This window comes from Aquarana catesbeiana, linkage group LG06 (genome assembly GCF_042186555.1).
Source record: "Aquarana catesbeiana isolate 2022-GZ linkage group LG06, ASM4218655v1, whole genome shotgun sequence".
Taxonomy (NCBI): domain Eukaryota; kingdom Metazoa; phylum Chordata; class Amphibia; order Anura; family Ranidae; genus Aquarana; species Aquarana catesbeiana.
Window position 1 is genome coordinate 109585383 of NC_133329.1, and position 18505 is coordinate 109603887.

Below are 18505 nucleotides of genomic sequence, written 5' to 3' on the forward strand. Positions count from 1 at the left end.
GTATAATTTCCTTTATAAATTAAAGGCATAAGTAAGAGAAAAAAAATGCTTTTTTCATTTTGCCCAAAGGAAATGATAAAATGAGTGTTACAGTAGGTACAAAGGAGATAATTTAATTGTGCTTTACATCCAGTTTATCAGGACACAAAAATATTGCTTGCAATTACCGGGCAGTTCATGGCCACAGTTCATGGATTTTTAATAATGTGTGTTGTGATTCCAAATGGCACCCCAATGCACATATACAGTAAAAAAATAAAAATAAATTAAAATAAAATTAAAAAGCAACTGCCCTACAATGCAACCAAAATATACAGATGTGAATGCTTTGTGCATTGTGGTATCCAGTGTTGCTTAAAAGTAATGCAGGCATGTATTTTAGTACAGTGAAGAAAAATAAAGGGTTACCTTTACATTTGAGATAAGTGATGTCACCATTATTTTAAATCATTCAACTCCATGTCTTTTTTTAAATGATTCTATACTCCAGGTAGACACCACAAAATGCTTGCTATTAACTGTATTAGCCAAAAAAAAACTCTTCTATATCCCTCCCTGGTTTAGTTTCACTTTCCTGACGCCAAACATGGCAGCATACATATAAAATAGCTCCGCCCCTATATCCACCCACAGGACCTGTTTAGCTCTATAAAAGTCTGACTGAAAGCTACCTCCCCCATTCTACCTCGCTTAAGGTGCAAATTTCAGCCATCTCATCTTTTACCCAAAAGAAATGGGCAGCAAACCCGCTGGTAGAGCACTTAATGAGAGCGGTACTTAGACTATGCCCTCCCAAGAGAAATAGGTTCCGTCAATGGGACCTGGCAGTAGTCCTCAATTTTCTAGCAAACCTTCCTCGTACTTTGACAGAAGACTGTTCATTATGGGATATCACCTTAAAAACGGCTTTCCTATTAGCGATAACTTCAGGGGGGATAGGTGTCGAACTCCAAGAATTGGGGGCAGCAGAACCTTATTCTATGTTCTTCCCAGAGAGGGTTGGGCTGAGACCATTGGATCATTTTGTCCCAAAAGTGGCATCGATATTTCATCTCTCCAGTGAATGGGTGCATCCAGCCTTCCTAGCAGAATCAGATGCTGATCTGCACGAGTTGGACATTCCAAAAGTCCTCAAAGCCTATCTCCAGGCTACTTCTTCAGACGTTCTGACAGACTTTTTCATCATCATGAAAATTTAAAGGGAGAGAGGCCTCGGCCAGAACCATCTCGGCCTGGATAGTAAAAAATATTCACCGGGCATATAGAGCAGCCGGGAAGGATCCTCCAGAGGTGGTTAGGGCTGACTCAACCAGGGCGATGTCGACTTCTTGGGCGGCACGGGCAAGATTGTCTCTGGAGACAGTCTGCAGAGAGGCTAGCTGGTCATCACATCATAAGTTCATAAAACACTACAGGGTAGATTCAGCAGTTCTTTATACAGTAGAGTTTGGGAGGAAAACCATCCAAGCTTTTATGTCTATTGTCAAATAAAGACTAAGTTTGTAGCATTAAACCCTCCCTCTCAAAAGCTCATTATGTATCATATGTATGCTGCCATGTTTGGCGTCAGGAAAATTGAAAATTTAATCAAATACTTACTGTAATTTTCCTTTCCTAACGCCAATACATAGCAGCACACAAACCCTCCCTCTGATCTTTGTGCTTTATACGAAGAATGGGGGAGGTAGCTTTCAGTCAGACTTTTATAGAGCTAAACAGGTCCTGTGGATGGATATATCATATGTATGCTGCCATGTATTGGCGTCAGGAAAGGAAAATTACAGTAAGCATTTGATACAATTTTCCATTTTAATGCATGAGTTCCCATAAATTAATGGATAGTTTCAATCGACTGCCATCCCCTAAGGGCCTATTCACACAGGATGCTTTCATGTGTGTTTTTTTCACCCTAGTTCACTCCATTGCATTTAGCTCCTGTGCGATAAAAAGAGTACCAAAAATACAATGAAGCACCACACAACTGTTGAAAGGTTCAGATATGCTTTTATTTTAACAAAAAGTCAGTGGGATATTTTATAGATATTGCCTTAATATAGACATATCTTTTTTCTATCCCTGATGAAAATTGAGTTTTTGGGCTCCTGAAACACATTGGTAATTCTTTGGATTGTCTCCCTGACTTTTATTGGACTAATGTAATATATGGACTTCGTAGCTGTCGTGTGGAGCTTTAATTTACATTTTTCATACATTACGCTACAAGCCAAGTAGACCATGGAGATTTTGTGGGGTGTATTTGCCTGCCTGGGAACCAAATTACGTACATCAATATCAATACTTTTTAGCATTACCGTTGAGATAACCTCATATGTCCAGCACAATTTTTCCACTTTCCTCAACTATTCAAAAAAATTACAGCAGTATGCATTTTTTGCACCAGAATGTGTGTAAAGGCATTGGAACCCAATGGCCAGCACCATGAATTTGCCTATAAGGGCAGACATTCTTAGCACTCTTCACACTAATGAACAGACCAAACACTGGAGAATCCCGAGGAAGAGGCAAAAGTGACCCAAGGAAAATGCTAGCATACCCCTTTAAAAAAAAAGATTTAGAAAAGTGGAGGAAAAAAAAAAGAAAATGCACTGGAGCGCATAACAAAAGCATTACAAACACATAAAAAATGCAGGGAAATAGCACACTGAGGCTCGGTTCACACCTATGCGTTTTTTAATACTTTTTGCAGAAACACACTACAGTCCATTTAACATAGTTTCCTATCGGACACATTAACATCTATGCTTTTTTTCAGTTGCTGTGTGTTTGGAAAGGGTCTGGGACTTTGTTAAAAAGCAAAACGGTGTGTTTGTGGTTCAATAGACTTCAACAGAGAAGCTGCAGAAAAGCATGTAGTGCGTGTTTGCCACGATTTTGCAGCGATTTGCATTTTTTAATCCACCCAACAAAAAAAAAAAACATAAAAAATGCAAAACGTATTAAAAAAACATGCAAAAAAAAGGGGCAAAAATGCGTGTGCAAAATGCACCGCAAAAAGCACTGCAGAAATGGATCAAATGCAAACTGCATAGGTGTGGACCAAGCCTGAAAGTAGGGATTGTGGTGTGATGTTAATGATTACCAAGGCACTACTCCTAGAAGCTGAAGCTCAAAAAATGCTAATAGCCTAAAGTAGTGTGCATGGACACATAGGATAACACTATTTAGCTTCTAAGAGCAGAAAAAATGCTAATAACAGCTTCTAGGAGCTTGCATGGAGCCAACTCTGAATGGTCAGTAGAATGGCAGCTGGCAGAGCTTAGCCATAAAGTCGGGGAAGGTCAAGCCCTTGCCACAAAGTAAAGGGGGACAAAGAAGATACTTTTGCTGCTGATAAATGTAATAGCTTCTGATATCAACCCCAAGCAGGCCCTCTTGCTTTAACACATTAAAAATGCATACAGGTTTACTTTAGCTGCAATGGTTTCATATTTTCCTCACCTGTCTATATACACCTTTGCCATGTAATCCCGTTAACCTTCTAACCTAAACCATAAACAATTAGACTTTGCCACTTTATAAGAAATATCCTTCACAACTTACTCTCTGTGAGGGGAATTGAGATGACCACTCCATTTCCTGTTCCCACCCAAAGACGATTGCCGGCAATAAGCAGAGCTGTGATTCGCACAAAGGAGAACCCTAATTTTCCAGTTCCTGATAGTGAAAGAGAAAAGAATGACTTGGAGGGATCCAAACAGCATCAATGGATACAAATTTCTTTATTTTTCTTGTATATTAAACAACATATACAGGATTTCTCAACCTTTTTTTCAGTCACTGCACCCTTTAAAAGTATTTTCTATCTCGAGGCACCCAGTCGAAAAAACAATTCCGCTAGTTTAGAAAAGCAGTTGTGACCATATAGAGAGTGTAGGGGTCAGGATTAAAAGTAATATACAGAATGTAAGGGTCAGGTGTGTGAAAGATACAGAGTGTAGGGCTCAGGAATGTGTTTTGTACAGTGTGTAGGGGTCAGGAGTGTGTTGCGTACAGTGTGTAGGGGTCAGGAGTGTTTCCTTCAGTGTGTAGGGGTCAGGAGTGTGTTGCGTACAGTGTGTAGGGGTTAGGAGTGTTTCCTACAGTGTGTAGGGGTCAGGAGTGTGTTTCGTACAGTGTGTAGGGGTCATGAGTGTGTTTTGTACAGTGTGTAGGGTTCAGTCTTTGAAGACTGATTTTACAGGTCAATAATTCAAATAAACAGTGCTAATTATTGCAGCTGCAGATTTTTAATGGATGCAGCAGTGGCAAAACATCACATGAACCATAATGAGGGGACACGGCTTCTTCTTCCCGCTCACTGTGCTTTCAGTTCCCCTACTTTCTTCCTAGCACCACCGATTTCCCTGCAGTTTCTTTAAAAAAATAAATGTTCCTGTCACTTTCTCGCGCTGTTTACATAGGAAAGTAATGAAAGTAATAAATCCACACATTGCTGATCCTTTGCATACAAAAATGTTATTCTGTCAGCAGTGGCAGAACACTCCAGCCCTGTCCTCCCTCTGATGCGTTTGACCTGCAACTGGGGCTTGATCACAGAGCTCTAGGATTTAGACCCAGTAGCAAGTGAAATGCGTCAGTGGTAGGAGATGGTAGGAGGTGGAGTGTCTCTTTCCCTACTGGCAAAATAGAGACTTTGTATGCAAGGGATTAGCACTGTGCTGATTGATTACTTTCCTATGGCGCTGCAACATGAGCTGATCAATTTTGATCACTGTCAGAAGTACTTCCATACCTTAGGCCACTCACCTAACATTTTACTGACATAAGGCTCAATGTCCACATCCTGAAGGTGTTGGTGGGTGTGTGCATGGTACAGCCTGAGTGTGGAATCTAACCGAATCGATACCCACACTCCATCCCCAATCCAGGCCAGCTGTCGCACTTGGCTCTCCCTTCGAGGATGAGCATCAAATGACTTCTGCAAGCCAGAGAGAAGAAAACGACTCGTTAATAAATATTTGTTGATCATGTGTTGAAAAAGTATTCTATATAAACACATTTAGGCTTGGTTCACACTGCTACGACCAAGTCGCATCGCATGACATGTCAAATTCAATGTTTCCCTATGAGAGCCATCTTAACTGATGCTACACAAGTGGCTCAGACTCTGGAAAAGGTTCCTGTACTACTTTGGTCTGTCCTTGTACAAGCTCCTAAATAGCATCCAAGTCGGATCAAGTCGGAAGGAAGTCGCAGGCATAAAGTCATACAACTTTTCCATCACAGCAGTGTGAACCAAAGGCTTAGGCAAAAACTAGGGTAACCCATCTGGGTTGAAGGAGCTACTTAAATATCATCTGCATGTCTAAGAATGCCAAAAAATAAAATAGCCCCTATAGGACCCTTTTGACCTCTAAACTTCATACTCCATTACAAAAGTTTCTTGATCAAAAAAAACCCTGAATTCTAAAGGAAACCCCATCCCAGTCTATATACAATATATGTTCAGGTAATACATCCAGATTAGAAGAAAAATTCTGTGACTGACTGAATAACCCAATAACCCAATATACCACCATGATTTCTTAGGTTCTTTGGTTGCATTCTCTGGTTACCTCTATCTGCATGGTTTTGGGCTGAATCACATGTATTTTGTTCTTGTATCCACACCAGACTCTGTCATATACTACAGCCATACACCGGATGGAATGATGTGTGTGTCCGAGGTCCATCAAGTGGTAATTACTGAGGTCCCACTGTCGGTCTTTTCAATATAAAAAGAAGATAAAATTATACTCAAGCAGCAATGTTATTAGGAGTACAAGTGAAAATTTAACAGTAGAGAAATGCTATTACCTTCTCCCCGGTGGAAAATAGCCAATGTCCCATCTGCTAGAGCCACTAAAACCCGTCCTTTGACATGCCTGAGAAAAGGAAAATTGGGAGATAAATAAATCCATGCAAAGTTCTATTGCCATTAGCCTTTTCTAGTTTTAAAACAATGTTACCGGATACAAGCCCCGTGGAATGAGTTTGAGATTTCAATCACTATAGTTGTTGGTCAGGACAGAGTTATCATCAGTAAGGGTTACCCTTAGTATACATAGGAGGAGTTCTGATTACAGACACCCGTCAAGACCTGAATAGGGTCTGATCGGTGCAACAGTTTTAGTGGACAGCCAGACTATCTTGTTTTCCTAATTATTGGGGCTGGGAGCAGCTCAAGTTATATATTGTACATTCAGTAAGGACGGTTCCCTCCTCTTCTTTTTCTTTTCTTTTGGTTATAGTTTTCACCAAATCACTGCCTATGCTATTCGCCAATCAATAAACACAAATCCACCCTTTATGAATATATACAGTATACAGTACACACAGTCCAGACACATTTTCTATAATTGTGAATAAAAGGTTTGTTTTAATACCAGTGGCCTTGGTGCGCAAGGCAACATACCCTCCGTTTAGTGTGAAGCCCCATGGAATGACATACATGAGAATGATGCCAATGCTCCCATCTACCAACTCAATTCTATGTTTTTTTCCTTTTTGAGAATGAAATCTATCATCCAATTGGTTGCTATGAATAGCATAGCTATTTCCCTTTCCTGTAGTTTAGAAAATAATTATAATTTGTGCTATAAATGGGCTAATAAAATAACATTTCCTTTTGCCACATTTTTTTGAAACGTGTACATGTGTGAATAGCAAATTTGCACAAATGTTTTGTAATCCATAACACCACCGCCCACTGTCATTTAGTTGTCAAATGCCATGATGTCAGTGGGATTCGAAAGGATAAAAAAATTGATTTAGACCTGAAAACTCAGCACTGTTGTAAACTTAAAAATATACAAAGTCAGACTCATTTTGGATCCATGGTGCCCAACTAGCAGTGCTGGCACCTACTGTGAGTCCCTTAGGTCCCCTGCAGACATGAATCTGCCTGTTTCTTACCTAGATGCTTACTCAAGCAAAGGGAAAGCATTCTGTGGAATGGCTCCCAGTAAATAAATGATTTATTTTATTTTTTTACACTAGTTTAGTTTGTGTGTTTTTTTAAAAAAAATACTGTAATGGATCTAGAGTGAATTAATGGAATGTGGCACAAGAAATTTTTAAAGGGGTTGTAGGGAGCCTAAATATGGAAGCAGTGATTTGCAAAAGGGGTTGTAATAACAGCAATCTCTAGCAGTTTCATGTAAGGTGTCTCCAACATCTAGCCGCCAACATCTCCTATAGCATGTCTAAGGTCTCTGACCATCTCCTCCTGCATGTCTCCAGTCTTTGACAGCTTTTGTAGAATTGAATTCACTGAATATTATGTGTGGCCCTCAGCAATGTTAGACACCACTTGAGCCCCCTATATAAAGTAAGTTGACCAGCACTGCTTTAAAGTTGATGTAAACCCGATATATGAAATTTGAGCTGGGCACATACTGTATATATGCAGTGTTTTCTTATCTCTCTTCAAAGCACTAAGTCCTATGGCATTCTCCTGCTCCGTTCTTCTGCTATCAGCATGATAACTTCTGACAAGTTCTCCAACACATATGATAAAAATCAGCCTGAAATTTGTGTCGGGGTGGGTGCTATAAATAGATTAGCAGAAAGCTGCTCTTATCACAGGATAGCTCTGAAAGTCTCTGCCTATGTGGAGGAGGGGTGTGTGCTTATTCTCCAATCAGCTGTCTCTCAGAGTAGTCCAACACTACACTGCTATTGCTGAATGAGGAAGTGAAAAATCTAACACAATGTGCACTTTCTAAACAGTATATGAAGCTGAAGACAGCAGATATACATGTAAAACCTACGTAGGGAGATTTGTTTCATCTTTGTGTATCATCTGAGGCTGTTCACTTCACTGGGTATATGTGAGGGTTTACATCCACTTTAAATTATTATTATTATTATTATTATTATTATACAGGATTTATATAGCGCCGACAGTTTACGCAGCGCTTTACAACATTAGGGCAGACAATACAAGTACAATACAATTCAATACAGGAGGAATCAGAGGGCCCTGCTCGTTAGAGCTTACAATCTAGGAGGGAGGGTCAAGTTATACAAAAGTGTAATAGCTGTGGGGGATGAGCTAATGGAGAAAATAGTGCAGTTATTAGATGGAGGCAGGATAGGCTTCTCTGAAGAGGAAAGTTTTCAGGGATCGCCTAAAAGTGGATAAATTTGGAGACAGTCTGACAGATTAGGGTAGGGAATTCCAGACGGTGGGCGAGGCTCGGGAGAAGTCCCGGAGGCGGATATGGGAGGAGGTGATGAGGGAGCTAGAGAGCAGGAGGTCTTGGGAGGAACGGAGATGGTGATTAGGTTGGTATTTTGAGACTAGGTTAGTGATGTAGCTGGGGGCAGAGTTGTGGATGGCTTTGTAACTTATTGTTAGTATTTTGAATTTAATTCGTTGGGCGAGTGGCAGCCAATGGAGGGATTGGCAGAGAGGGGTAGCAGACACTGAGCGGTTTGTAAGGTGGATAAGTCTGGCAGCAGCATTCATGATGGACTGCAGGGGGGATAGTCTGTTTAAAGGTAAGCCAATGAGGAGTGAGTTGCAGTAGTCAAGGCGAGAGATAACCAGGGAGTGAATCAGGAGCTTTGTGGTTTCATTGGTTAGAAAGGGACGTAGTTTAGAGATGTTACAGAGGTTGAGGCGGCAAGCTTTGGAAAGTGATTGGATGTGGGGCTGAAAGGAGAGTTCAGAATCCAGGATAACACCTAGCACCCTGACATGTGGGGATGGGTGGATGGTTGTGCCATTGCTCTTGACAGATAAGTCAAGGGAAGAGGCACGTGGGGGAGGAAATATTATAAGCTCGGTTTTGGACAAGTTGACTTTGAGGAAGTGGTGTGACATCCATACAGATATGTCGGTTAGTAAGTTAGTGATGCGTGAAGAGACTGATGGAGTGAGTTGAGGGGTGGAGAGATAGACTTGCGTGTCATCAGCATAGAAATGATATTGAAAGCCATGAGAGGCTATCAGCTGACCCAGGGAAGAGGTGTATATTGAAAATAAAAGAGGTCCAAGAACAGAACCTTGGGGGACCCCGACAGAGAAGGGAAGAGGAGTGGATGAAGTAGAATTGTAAGTGACACTGAAGGTGCGTTGGGATAGGTAGGATGAGAGCCACTGAAGAGCGCAGTCACGGAGACCGAGGGAGTAAAGTTTTTTGAAGAGGAGGGGGTGGTCAGCCGTGTCAAAGGCAGCTGAAAGATCCAGAAGTAGGAGTACAGAATAGTGTCCATTGGTTTTTGCAGTTAGTAGGTCATTTGTGAGTTTTAAAAGAGCAGTTTCTGTGGAGTGTTGAGGGCGGAATCCAGATTGAAGGGGATCAAGAAGGTTGTTTTTAATGAGGTGGTCACTCAGTTGGTTGTAAACCAGGCGTTCAAGGAGTTTAGAGGAAAAGGGGAGCAAGGAGATTGGGCGTAGGTTGTTAAGATTGTAGGGTCCAAGGACGGCTTTTTGAGTATGGGGGTGACCAGTGCATGTTTTAGAGCGTCGGGGAAGATGCCAGAGGTGAGGGAGAGATTGAAGATGTGGGTTAGAGAGTGTAGGATGGGGTCAGAGGGTGACCGTAGCATTTGGGAGGGAATAGGGTCCAGGGGACAGGTGGTTAGGTGGGCGATAGAAAGGAGTTTAGCAACTTCATCTGTAGTAGCAGATTTGAATAGGGGGAGTGTCAGTTGTACCTGCTGACATGGGGTCTTAGCTGGGGGAGATACCTGTAGAATGGGGATTTCATCACGGATTGTATCAATCTTGTTTTTGAAGTGATTAGCAATCTCCTGGGCAGTGAGTGAGTCAGTGGGTGGAGGCGGTGGAGGACAAAGTAGAGAGTTGAAGGTAGAGAAGAGTTTACGGGGATTGGATGAGAAGGTGTTAATAAGATTTGTAAAATAGGTTTGCTTGGCAGTGTGGAGGAAAGAATAGTATTTTTGGAGGGCAGATTTGTATTGATTGAAGTCTTTGAGAGACTTAGTCTTGTGCCACAGACGCTCAAGAGCGCGACTACGTTTTTTGAGACTTTTGGTGTCATCTGTTTGCCAGGGTTGTAGGGGTCGAGGCCTGATTCTGTGTGTAGTGAGGGGAGCGAGCTTGTCCAGGGTGGTGGACAGAGATTTATTGTAGATGGATGTGGCTTGGTTGGGGCAGGACAGGGGAGAGATTTTGTCATAGAGGTGGTAAGTAGCAGAATAGAGGAGAGAGGAGTTGAAGTTGCGAAAGTTTCTACGGGTGATGGTTAGGCGATTGGAGGGAAAGGTGGTGGAAGACAGGGGGAGAGAGAAACTAATAAGATGGTGGTCGCAGAGAGGAAAAGGATTGTTTGAGAAGTTGCATGGAGTGCATAGGTAGGAGAATACAAGGTCAAGGGTATTGCCATCAGAGTGAGTAGAAGCCTGTACCCATTGCTTCAGGTCAAATGAAAAGGTTAGACTAAGAAATTTAGAAGTAGCAATGTATTGTAATGTATTTGAAAGAGCAATATTTTGAGTAGCAGATCAATGTGTTTATCATGGATAAGCACCAATACCCTACTGATAAAAAAGGGACTAGTATGTACTTACACAAGACTTAATACTGAATCCTTTAGCTTTATCGAATGCAGACACTTCTTCCAGTTGGAAACTGCTGAGTGAACATACAGCCTGAAAAGTAAAAGGTATTGTTCATCAGTGGTTTATACACCATAAGCTCTTATCAAGTGTTAAGCCAGGTGCATGCGATCAAAATAAGGGGTGACTGGTTCCCCTAGGTTTGTGAGGCAGTGCCACATCCAATGTACAAATACATATAAAGAAATATATGGGGTGACTGGTTCCCCTAGGTTTGTGAGGCAGTGCCACATCCAATGTACAAATACATATAAAGAAATATATGGGGTATACTGGGGCAAAAAGAGAGATCCCTTTTGAGGCAGGTTTAAAGTAGGTCAGTCACGCATCCCAGCATCAGAATGTCGTACAAAAAATATCGCTTTTGAATCGATCGTACAATAATCTGATCGTTAGTACACAGCTTTTGTCCGAAAATTTTCCGAAAGGACAAAAACAAAAAATTTTCTCGTACAATACCAGCTCGTACTATTTTTGTTTAACCAGTACAGTTTTCGTCCGAAAATACAATACAAATACATTACATAATTTCCAAATTTTTATTCTGTCGTACGAGAATTTTCATACTTTAGTAACCTATTCGTTTTTGATATGGAGACTAGCATACATTAAAAAAAAAACAAACAGATGATCATTTGTCCGATAATCTCATCGTGTGTACCCGGCTTTAAACTTTTGTATCAGTGCACGTTCGAGGATTATTAACAAGACAGCACAAAAAAACAGTGGTATGCAACAAACCAGTTTTCTCTTTTTTACCCATGTAGATAGTCAGAACAATGAAAGACAATTGGTCTCTGTAGGATACCTGTTGGAAGTACTGCAGGGCACATTGCAAGACAGTGCGGGTCTGCACATCTATAGAAAAGAATGTATACAACTGCATTTTTATATTTCAATCTTTTTATTTTTCAGGTTTTTTTTACAACTGCATTTTTTTTTGTCTGATGTGCCAATTGCTGCAATTGCTTATTTGCTGATGTGTTAATTTCTGTGCCTTGCAGTAACCCCTGTACATTGTGGAGGATGTATGCAGGACCGCAGATTATGGCTGTCAGATTAAGCAGAGAAGTGCCAACATGAAATTTCAGATCTTCATGCAAATGGAAGGACAGTCTTAAAAGATAGATACCAATGTTTTAGCAAAGTATTGGTTTCTTTTTTTCAATCCAAAGTATAATAATGAAATGCATTAACACAATAATGCAATAACACTGACATACCAGCCATTTTGTGCTCCAAGCCACATTGTGGGTGCCGCACTTGTGACTGCAGGGGTCTCACTGCTTGGCTCTGTCTCTTGCTGTGCTGTGTTGACTTCTGGTTTTAGATGTCCATTTTCACTAGAAATAAGGATAAAAAGCAAAAAACAGTTACGTCTTTTCACAAAACATTGTAACACATTCTTCTTTCAAGTGAAAGTAAAGGATAACTTTTTTTATTTTCTATCTTTTTGTCTAGTAAATATTTCCATAAATATTTCCATATTCCTGCCCTCACTTTAGCGGTGCACAGCCCTTTTGTTCTTATAGTATAAACTATACATATATTTTGCAATTAAATAACATTTCTAATCATATGAAGTTAATCACAAGAATCCCCCTTTACATCAAAGTCCACAGAGTTCCCCTTTTACATCTGAATACACAGAGTTCCCTTACACTGTAAGGGGGGACTCTGCAGACTCTGATGTAAGGGAGAGCTCTGGGGACTCTAATATAAGGGATGCTCTGGAAACCCTGATTTAAGGGGAAAACTGAGTACTCTGATGCACGATGAGGACACTGTGGCCTCTGGTGTAAAGGGGAACTGTGATATAAGGGGTGCTCTGAGAATCCTGATTTACCTTAGTGTACTCACTCAGAGGCAGGAGAGAGTGGGGGGGGGGGGGGGGACACTTCAGTCACAGACAGGGATGGATGATGAGCTCACTTACCCCTTGGCAGTCAGCACCTCTCATCCAAATGTATCCGAGGCTGCTGGACTTCAAATTTCCGGCCCCCCACTTCCCTTTTCTGAGGTACAGCGCCGGGGATTGGAGTGTGGGCAGACACAGAGGGGTAGGGGCAGGAGGAAGAGGAGAAGATTGAGCCCTCTCTCCTCACCCATCTGTATGTGGGGGAAACCGTTAGTGCTGGCTTTGGGCAGTGTGAAAGGGAGTGTAACAGATACTCTCAGCTTAGACAACTGCAGCCAGCAACCCTACTGGGAGGCCAGAGTCCAGTCTGAATAATGTGTCTGGGTTTCAGGCAGTTTGAAACCCAGACACATGATTCCAAACCCGAACTGTCCGGGTGAATCCCGGACAGGTGGCAACCCTAGCTACATTATTACTAGTTTTTTTTCTTATTTCCAGCTATCTCTGTGGACTAGTATACACTTCCCCTAAATTATGGAAAATGGAAAGAGAGAGGTGTTCTGTGGCTTTTCCTAGGGTAAAGATACTGTTCCTCCATCACTCAAAGTTACAAAAAAAAAAAACATAAAACAAAACATAACTAAGGCAGCCACCACATCTAAAGGACTGGTAAGCTGAAATATAGGCAAACCACAATACAGCCTGGTCCTGGACCCACCCTAGCCCTTTTCTGAATAATGAAGGAGCAGCAGCACACCAATGACATCATCACTCTGCTCTTCTTACTACAAGCATGTTTGCAGATTTCAGTATACTAAGAAAATAGTCTTATTGGCTCAGTGAGCTGCTCTTCCTCTTCCAGTGTGAATGCTGTTTGTAGGCGGTTTAATGTCTCTGTTCTCCACTGTAGATGGCGCTTGGCCAGAGTGGTACTGCAGCTGGAGAGGAAGTCAAGAGAAACCTGGTTCCTCTTCGATTTCCTTGGTCCTCTAGGCAGCGTTCCAATTGGCTACACTGCATTCAGGTGACCCTGGTGGCCATCTTGGGTCAGCAGAGCATTTTTAAGTGCTTGGCTTTGGCGTGCTTTCTTGCGAGTGGATAGCGTAGGGACAGTTCACCTGTCTGTCAGGGAGAATGAATAGCGGTAGGGAAAGGTTGTGGATGAATTCTCCCCATTAGGCTCAGACTGGCCAGGCCACATTCTGCCCTCGGATGCAAGCTTTGTCGGTGCATCAGAACCTGCTCCAATCTACAAGTTTGCACAGAACTGTGAGTATTTCCAGCTTAATGCCTCCCTGCTGGATTGTTTGTGTCTTTAGACCATTCCGTCAAAATAAAAGTTTTGTTAATTACAACTGGACTCAGCATATTTACTGCCGTGCTGCACCTCCCCACATGCTATGCCAGAGATTACAGAAAAGAGTCACATATTTGATCCTGCCAGTCATAGGCGTGCGCAAGGGGTGTGCCAGGTGTGCCTGGGCACACCCTAATCCTGGAGTTGGCAACCCATCAATTGTGGGCAGGTGACAGGTAAGCCGCGATCCTTACTTGCCTACCCCCAGAACCTGGACAGGATAGTCGGCTGGAGTAGAAATTAAGGGACCGATCTGTATTTTCTTCTGCAGCAGCTGAAAGTAGGCTTCTCCTCCTCTTCCTCTCGCTGATATTCAGCTGCCAGGGGAGGAAAATACAGGGGATTGGTACCAATGTATGCCACCCCTCTTGTCCCAGTTCCTTTTTTTTCTGCTGCCCAGGTCCCCACGTGTGCTCACCTGCCCCCCCCCCCCATTGTTTTAGGATGACGAGTGGGGAAGAGGCCGGTTAATATGTCACAAAGACATATGTGTTGGAACTTCGAGGTGCACACCCTAATACAATAGGCTGCGCACACCTATGCTGCCAGTAGAACCAATAAATAGGCACATCCTTTGATAGGGTTACAACCCTCCCTCTTAGGCAGTAAAATCACAGCATCATTGCCCCCCTTGCTGTTGCTGTAGGATTAGCCACACCTATCCCTGCCTCCACCATTTAGGCTGGCAAATATTGCTCTATCTGCTGGAGCTTTTAGAAATTATGTCAAATCTCTGCTCCGTCCATCCTACCAATCCAGCTTTGTCTAGCACGGTGCAGGAGAAATACAGCTTCCCAGCTGCAATTACCATTGACATTTAATTAAATAACACTTAATTTAGGAATACTCAACATGCCAACTTGCAATAAAAAGATCTATTCATCATTCTAAGAGGGGAAAAAAACAAAAGGGTTTAGATGGACTTTAAATAGCGTTACATTTTTCCATTGTCTGTACCTGCACAGCCTGCCATTGGCAACAGGTGCTGGGTCAGTGAAAACATGCTCTGTGAGGGCTCCTGGTCGGACCTGCGTCGGTTCTGGTTCACTGGTAGTGGTTTCTGATACCTCCAAGGCTTCTGTGGCTTCCTCCGCTGATTGGTGCTGGTTGAGTTTACCATTACTGGTTGTGGAGACCTCCCCTGAGGGACAGATGGCATTACCACTACTATCACAGTACTGCTGAATAAACCTTAAGGTTCTGATAAACACAATCTAGAGGTTACACATGAATAGTGGAGTGCCCTTATGGTTTAAGAGTCTAAAACAGTATTTTGGTAGGGATGAATGTTCTGAAAATAGTTTACTATATTTTTATGTCTGGTCAGTGTTACAACACTGACTATTAGGTAGCAATATTGATCACTGTGACTCTTGAAACAATTTTCTTTTCAGTTGCCTTTAACCTTTTATTTTTTCCTGTTCTTTCCTCGTTTCCTGTTCTCTTTCAATTACCCTCCCTATTCTTTTTATTTTCCTTTTCTGGCTTTTCCCTTTTCTTTCCCTTAATTTTCCCAGGCACTCGCTTTTGTGTTTTCCATGACTTGGCTCTTTCCCTCCCTTGTACCCTTCCCTCTCCTTTCTCTTCCTGTTTCTTTGTTTTCTGTTCTGTTTTTTCTTTGCCTTTCCATCTTTTCTTTTCCCATACATTTTCCTGCTTCTTCTTTCCCTTTTTGTCTTTTAATTCCTTCTGGCATTTTCATTTTTTCTTCCCCATTTATTTTTTTGCCCTTCCCTCTTCCTCTGTTTTTTCTGCACCTCCCACTTAAAACATTACCCAAACCTCAAGTAGCAAAACAAAAAAAATGACATAATTGTGGGGATATTTAGTATACTTCTTTGGCCTTTCTGATGCCTGGACATGTTCCAAATATCACCAGACTCAGCTGCTTCTAGCATATGAGATACTGAATCTTGTGCTTATCTATCTGTACAAACCTTAAAGCCATAATCAATTCTTGAGAAACTGGCAGTAATTTTGTACTGGGATGTGGAGATTTTGGAACCACTAACCCTGACTCTTGTCCAGTACTGGGGTATCACCCCGAGAGGAACAGTTGCTTCGTGGCACATTGCATCTAGTGGCGCACCCTACAATGGTGATTCCTGCCAGGACCCCGTCAGTGTCACCTGAGTCCTCGGGGTTGACATCTGCCTCCAGAAATATCTCGCCCGGTGGGTAATCAATGTCACTGGCAGCTGCAGAACACAAAATTACTGGTTAGTAAGAAGCAAAATGACTTTTACAGATCTACTAGTAGATATATTAGATGTTGTCTTTAACTTCTAATGTGCCAAAATATAAGGGTGCAAAGTTTTAGAGGATTCCGGTTTTCATCCTATTACTCACTCCCCTCTTCATCTCAGAACGCATTTATTTTGCTGGTGATCAGTAAAAATACATCAATACATCATGGGCTATGGCTATCCAGGGACCTCCCTCCACCAACTTCATAAGAGCTTCAAAAGCAAGTAAGTATACAAACACTTCTTATTACAGTTTGATGTGAGGTATCTCAGAACAGGGATTAACCAATGGTAGATGTAACTTTAGAACATCTCATACTGCTAGAATGGAGGACAGACGATAATTTTAGGCCAAACTGACCAAAAGAATCCCACGGCTGTAGAGAACAATGATGAACCCCTTGGAGCGTTTTATGTTTTTTTTTTTTTTTTTAAACAAAAGGAGTATGGAAGTTTTTAAAATAAGCAGGTAAGTGTAATGTAATAGTACCTAATATACATATAAAACACACTTTATGGACAACAAATATTAGGATAAGCATATGTGTTTCTTATGAACTCCCTCCAAATTGCTTAAGAAAATTTGCACTGCCTCCTTACAGAATATATCAGTTAAGAATGTATGTTACAGTTTGGTAGCTCTGACAATTTAGCATTGTTTAAAACAAGCATGACATAGGCTGAATGCTTTCCTTAAAAAGTATAAGGGTTTGTATTTCTAGGCTTTTGTTTGCTGCAAAAGTTTGTGAGAATGCAAAACCCACTTGAAGCAGGTCAGTGCAGCTCCAAAAGGAGGCAAACTGCAAGTGAAATGCACCTGTCAATGGATTCTGAACAATCTCAGAAGCTTCTCAAACTGCTGCCGTCACCACAAGACCAAAAGGCTGTTGAAATGGAATCCAATTAAATAGGAATCTGTCTCTGAACAAAATTTCCAAAAACCTCAGTAAAGGTGTCTCCTTCCTAGTTTGTTCTGAACAATAGGGAAATATACACGTGGCCGATTTGACACATTAGTGAGCAAGCTCGAAACTGACCTCATCATCCACGTAGAACATCATAGTATTATATGCAGTAGTACTTGGAGGTTGGATTATTTTTTATATAAATTTTGATTGTTATTAAACAGGTGAAAATTAATTTTATTCTTGAAGCATTATCATACCAGGAATACTGGCGATGCACAGCACATGAGCGTTGCAGACTGTGAACTGATCTACCAGGGTGCCAGGCTGATTGGCATCAATGATGACAACTTTGCTTGTAGACAAAGTGCTGGTAAGGATCCATACACGGCTGGAAGTGGCATCAGATTCATGAAGCTCCTTAGTCTGAAAATAGAATTGATCCACTATTAGACACTTGACACACTATTTAAAGCACAACTCCTACCACCATTTTCACAAATCTGATACTGTTAAGCAAGGCAAACCTTGGGAACAGTATTCATAACTTATTTTTTTCTACTCTGTCTGTGCCGACTATGAAGTTTATTACTGTCCTAAATTGAAATGCCCAAAGTGCCACAATTTGTGTGTCTATGTCTTTACAGCTCTGTCTATAAGTGATAACAGAATGTTTGCTTATTACATGCTACAGTCACCCCACAGCAAGTAAAATTTGAATGGACACAAAGGATACTTTGAAAACTTACACAGTCACAAACAAACAAGATAATAAATACTATTCATTAAATTGATTATTTTGATGTTTTACCTTACAATATCAGTTGTTCCAAAAAACTATAAGAAAGTAATGTTACAATGTCAGTCTAATAATTGTATATACTTATAGGGAAATGTGCATGTTAGAGGTCAACTTTATTAAAAGCTGACATTTGAACGGTTCCTGGGAAGTTCACTCACATGCTTGCTTCTTCTATCCCTTAGGAACGTCAGTCTTAAACTAGAACTCCCAATCTATCTAATGCCAACCAGAGACGGATTGAAATTCAGCCAGTTTAGCAGGAAATGGACGAATCTTAATCCATCTATGTGCAAGCTGGTTGTACTTAAGTCGATCCATTGATCAACTTCAGTACAACCAGACAAAGTTTTTTGTTTTTCTTTGCCCAATCACTGCCAACAGCTATAGCTGCCAGCAGTGATCATTATATTCTGTCAGTGGGGAAGGCTCCCCATGCTCCCCACTGGCAGAACACAATAGTGCTGGGGGAGGGATCCACCCATCAACACTATGTGAATCCTGCAATTTTTTTAGCTTCAACCCGTGCTTGAAAGAAAAGAAAATTGCATAATGTATGGCCTGTTTAAATGTTATAGCTGTTACAAAGCCAAATAATGGTGTCACATACTTCTAATGAATTCTCCATAATGAAGAAAAATAATTGGAGAGCCCAACTGCACGTAAGAGCCATCTTCACTATTTCCTTGTGTGAAGAGGCAATGACTTTAAGTATTACAGTGATAAGAATAATCTAGCATGTTAAGGGGG

At 41.4% G+C, this 18505-nt stretch overlaps 1 protein-coding gene across 6 annotated transcripts in view; it reads right to left on the reverse strand.

The window, feature by feature from the left end:
• MAPK8IP3 (mitogen-activated protein kinase 8 interacting protein 3) overlaps nt 1-18505 on the reverse strand; it is a 169572-nt gene that overhangs the window by 27843 nt on the left and 123224 nt on the right. For 5 of the 6 annotated variants that reach the window (XM_073636674.1, XM_073636671.1, XM_073636670.1 and 2 more), the window contains 9 exons: nt 17217-17382; nt 15818-16003; nt 14763-14946; nt 11814-11933; nt 10543-10623; nt 5818-5885; nt 5577-5725; nt 4768-4939; nt 3562-3675 (listed from right to left, as the gene is read on the reverse strand). In XM_073636674.1, the coding sequence (XP_073492775.1) occupies nt 3562-3675; nt 4768-4939; nt 5577-5725; nt 5818-5885; nt 10543-10623; nt 11814-11933; nt 14763-14946; nt 15818-16003; nt 17217-17382 (1240 nt within the window). The remainder of the gene's footprint in view (nt 1-3561; nt 3676-4767; nt 4940-5576; nt 5726-5817; nt 5886-10542; nt 10624-11813; nt 11934-14762; nt 14947-15817; nt 16004-17216; nt 17383-18505) is intronic. The other variant, XM_073636673.1, reaches the window with a different exon arrangement.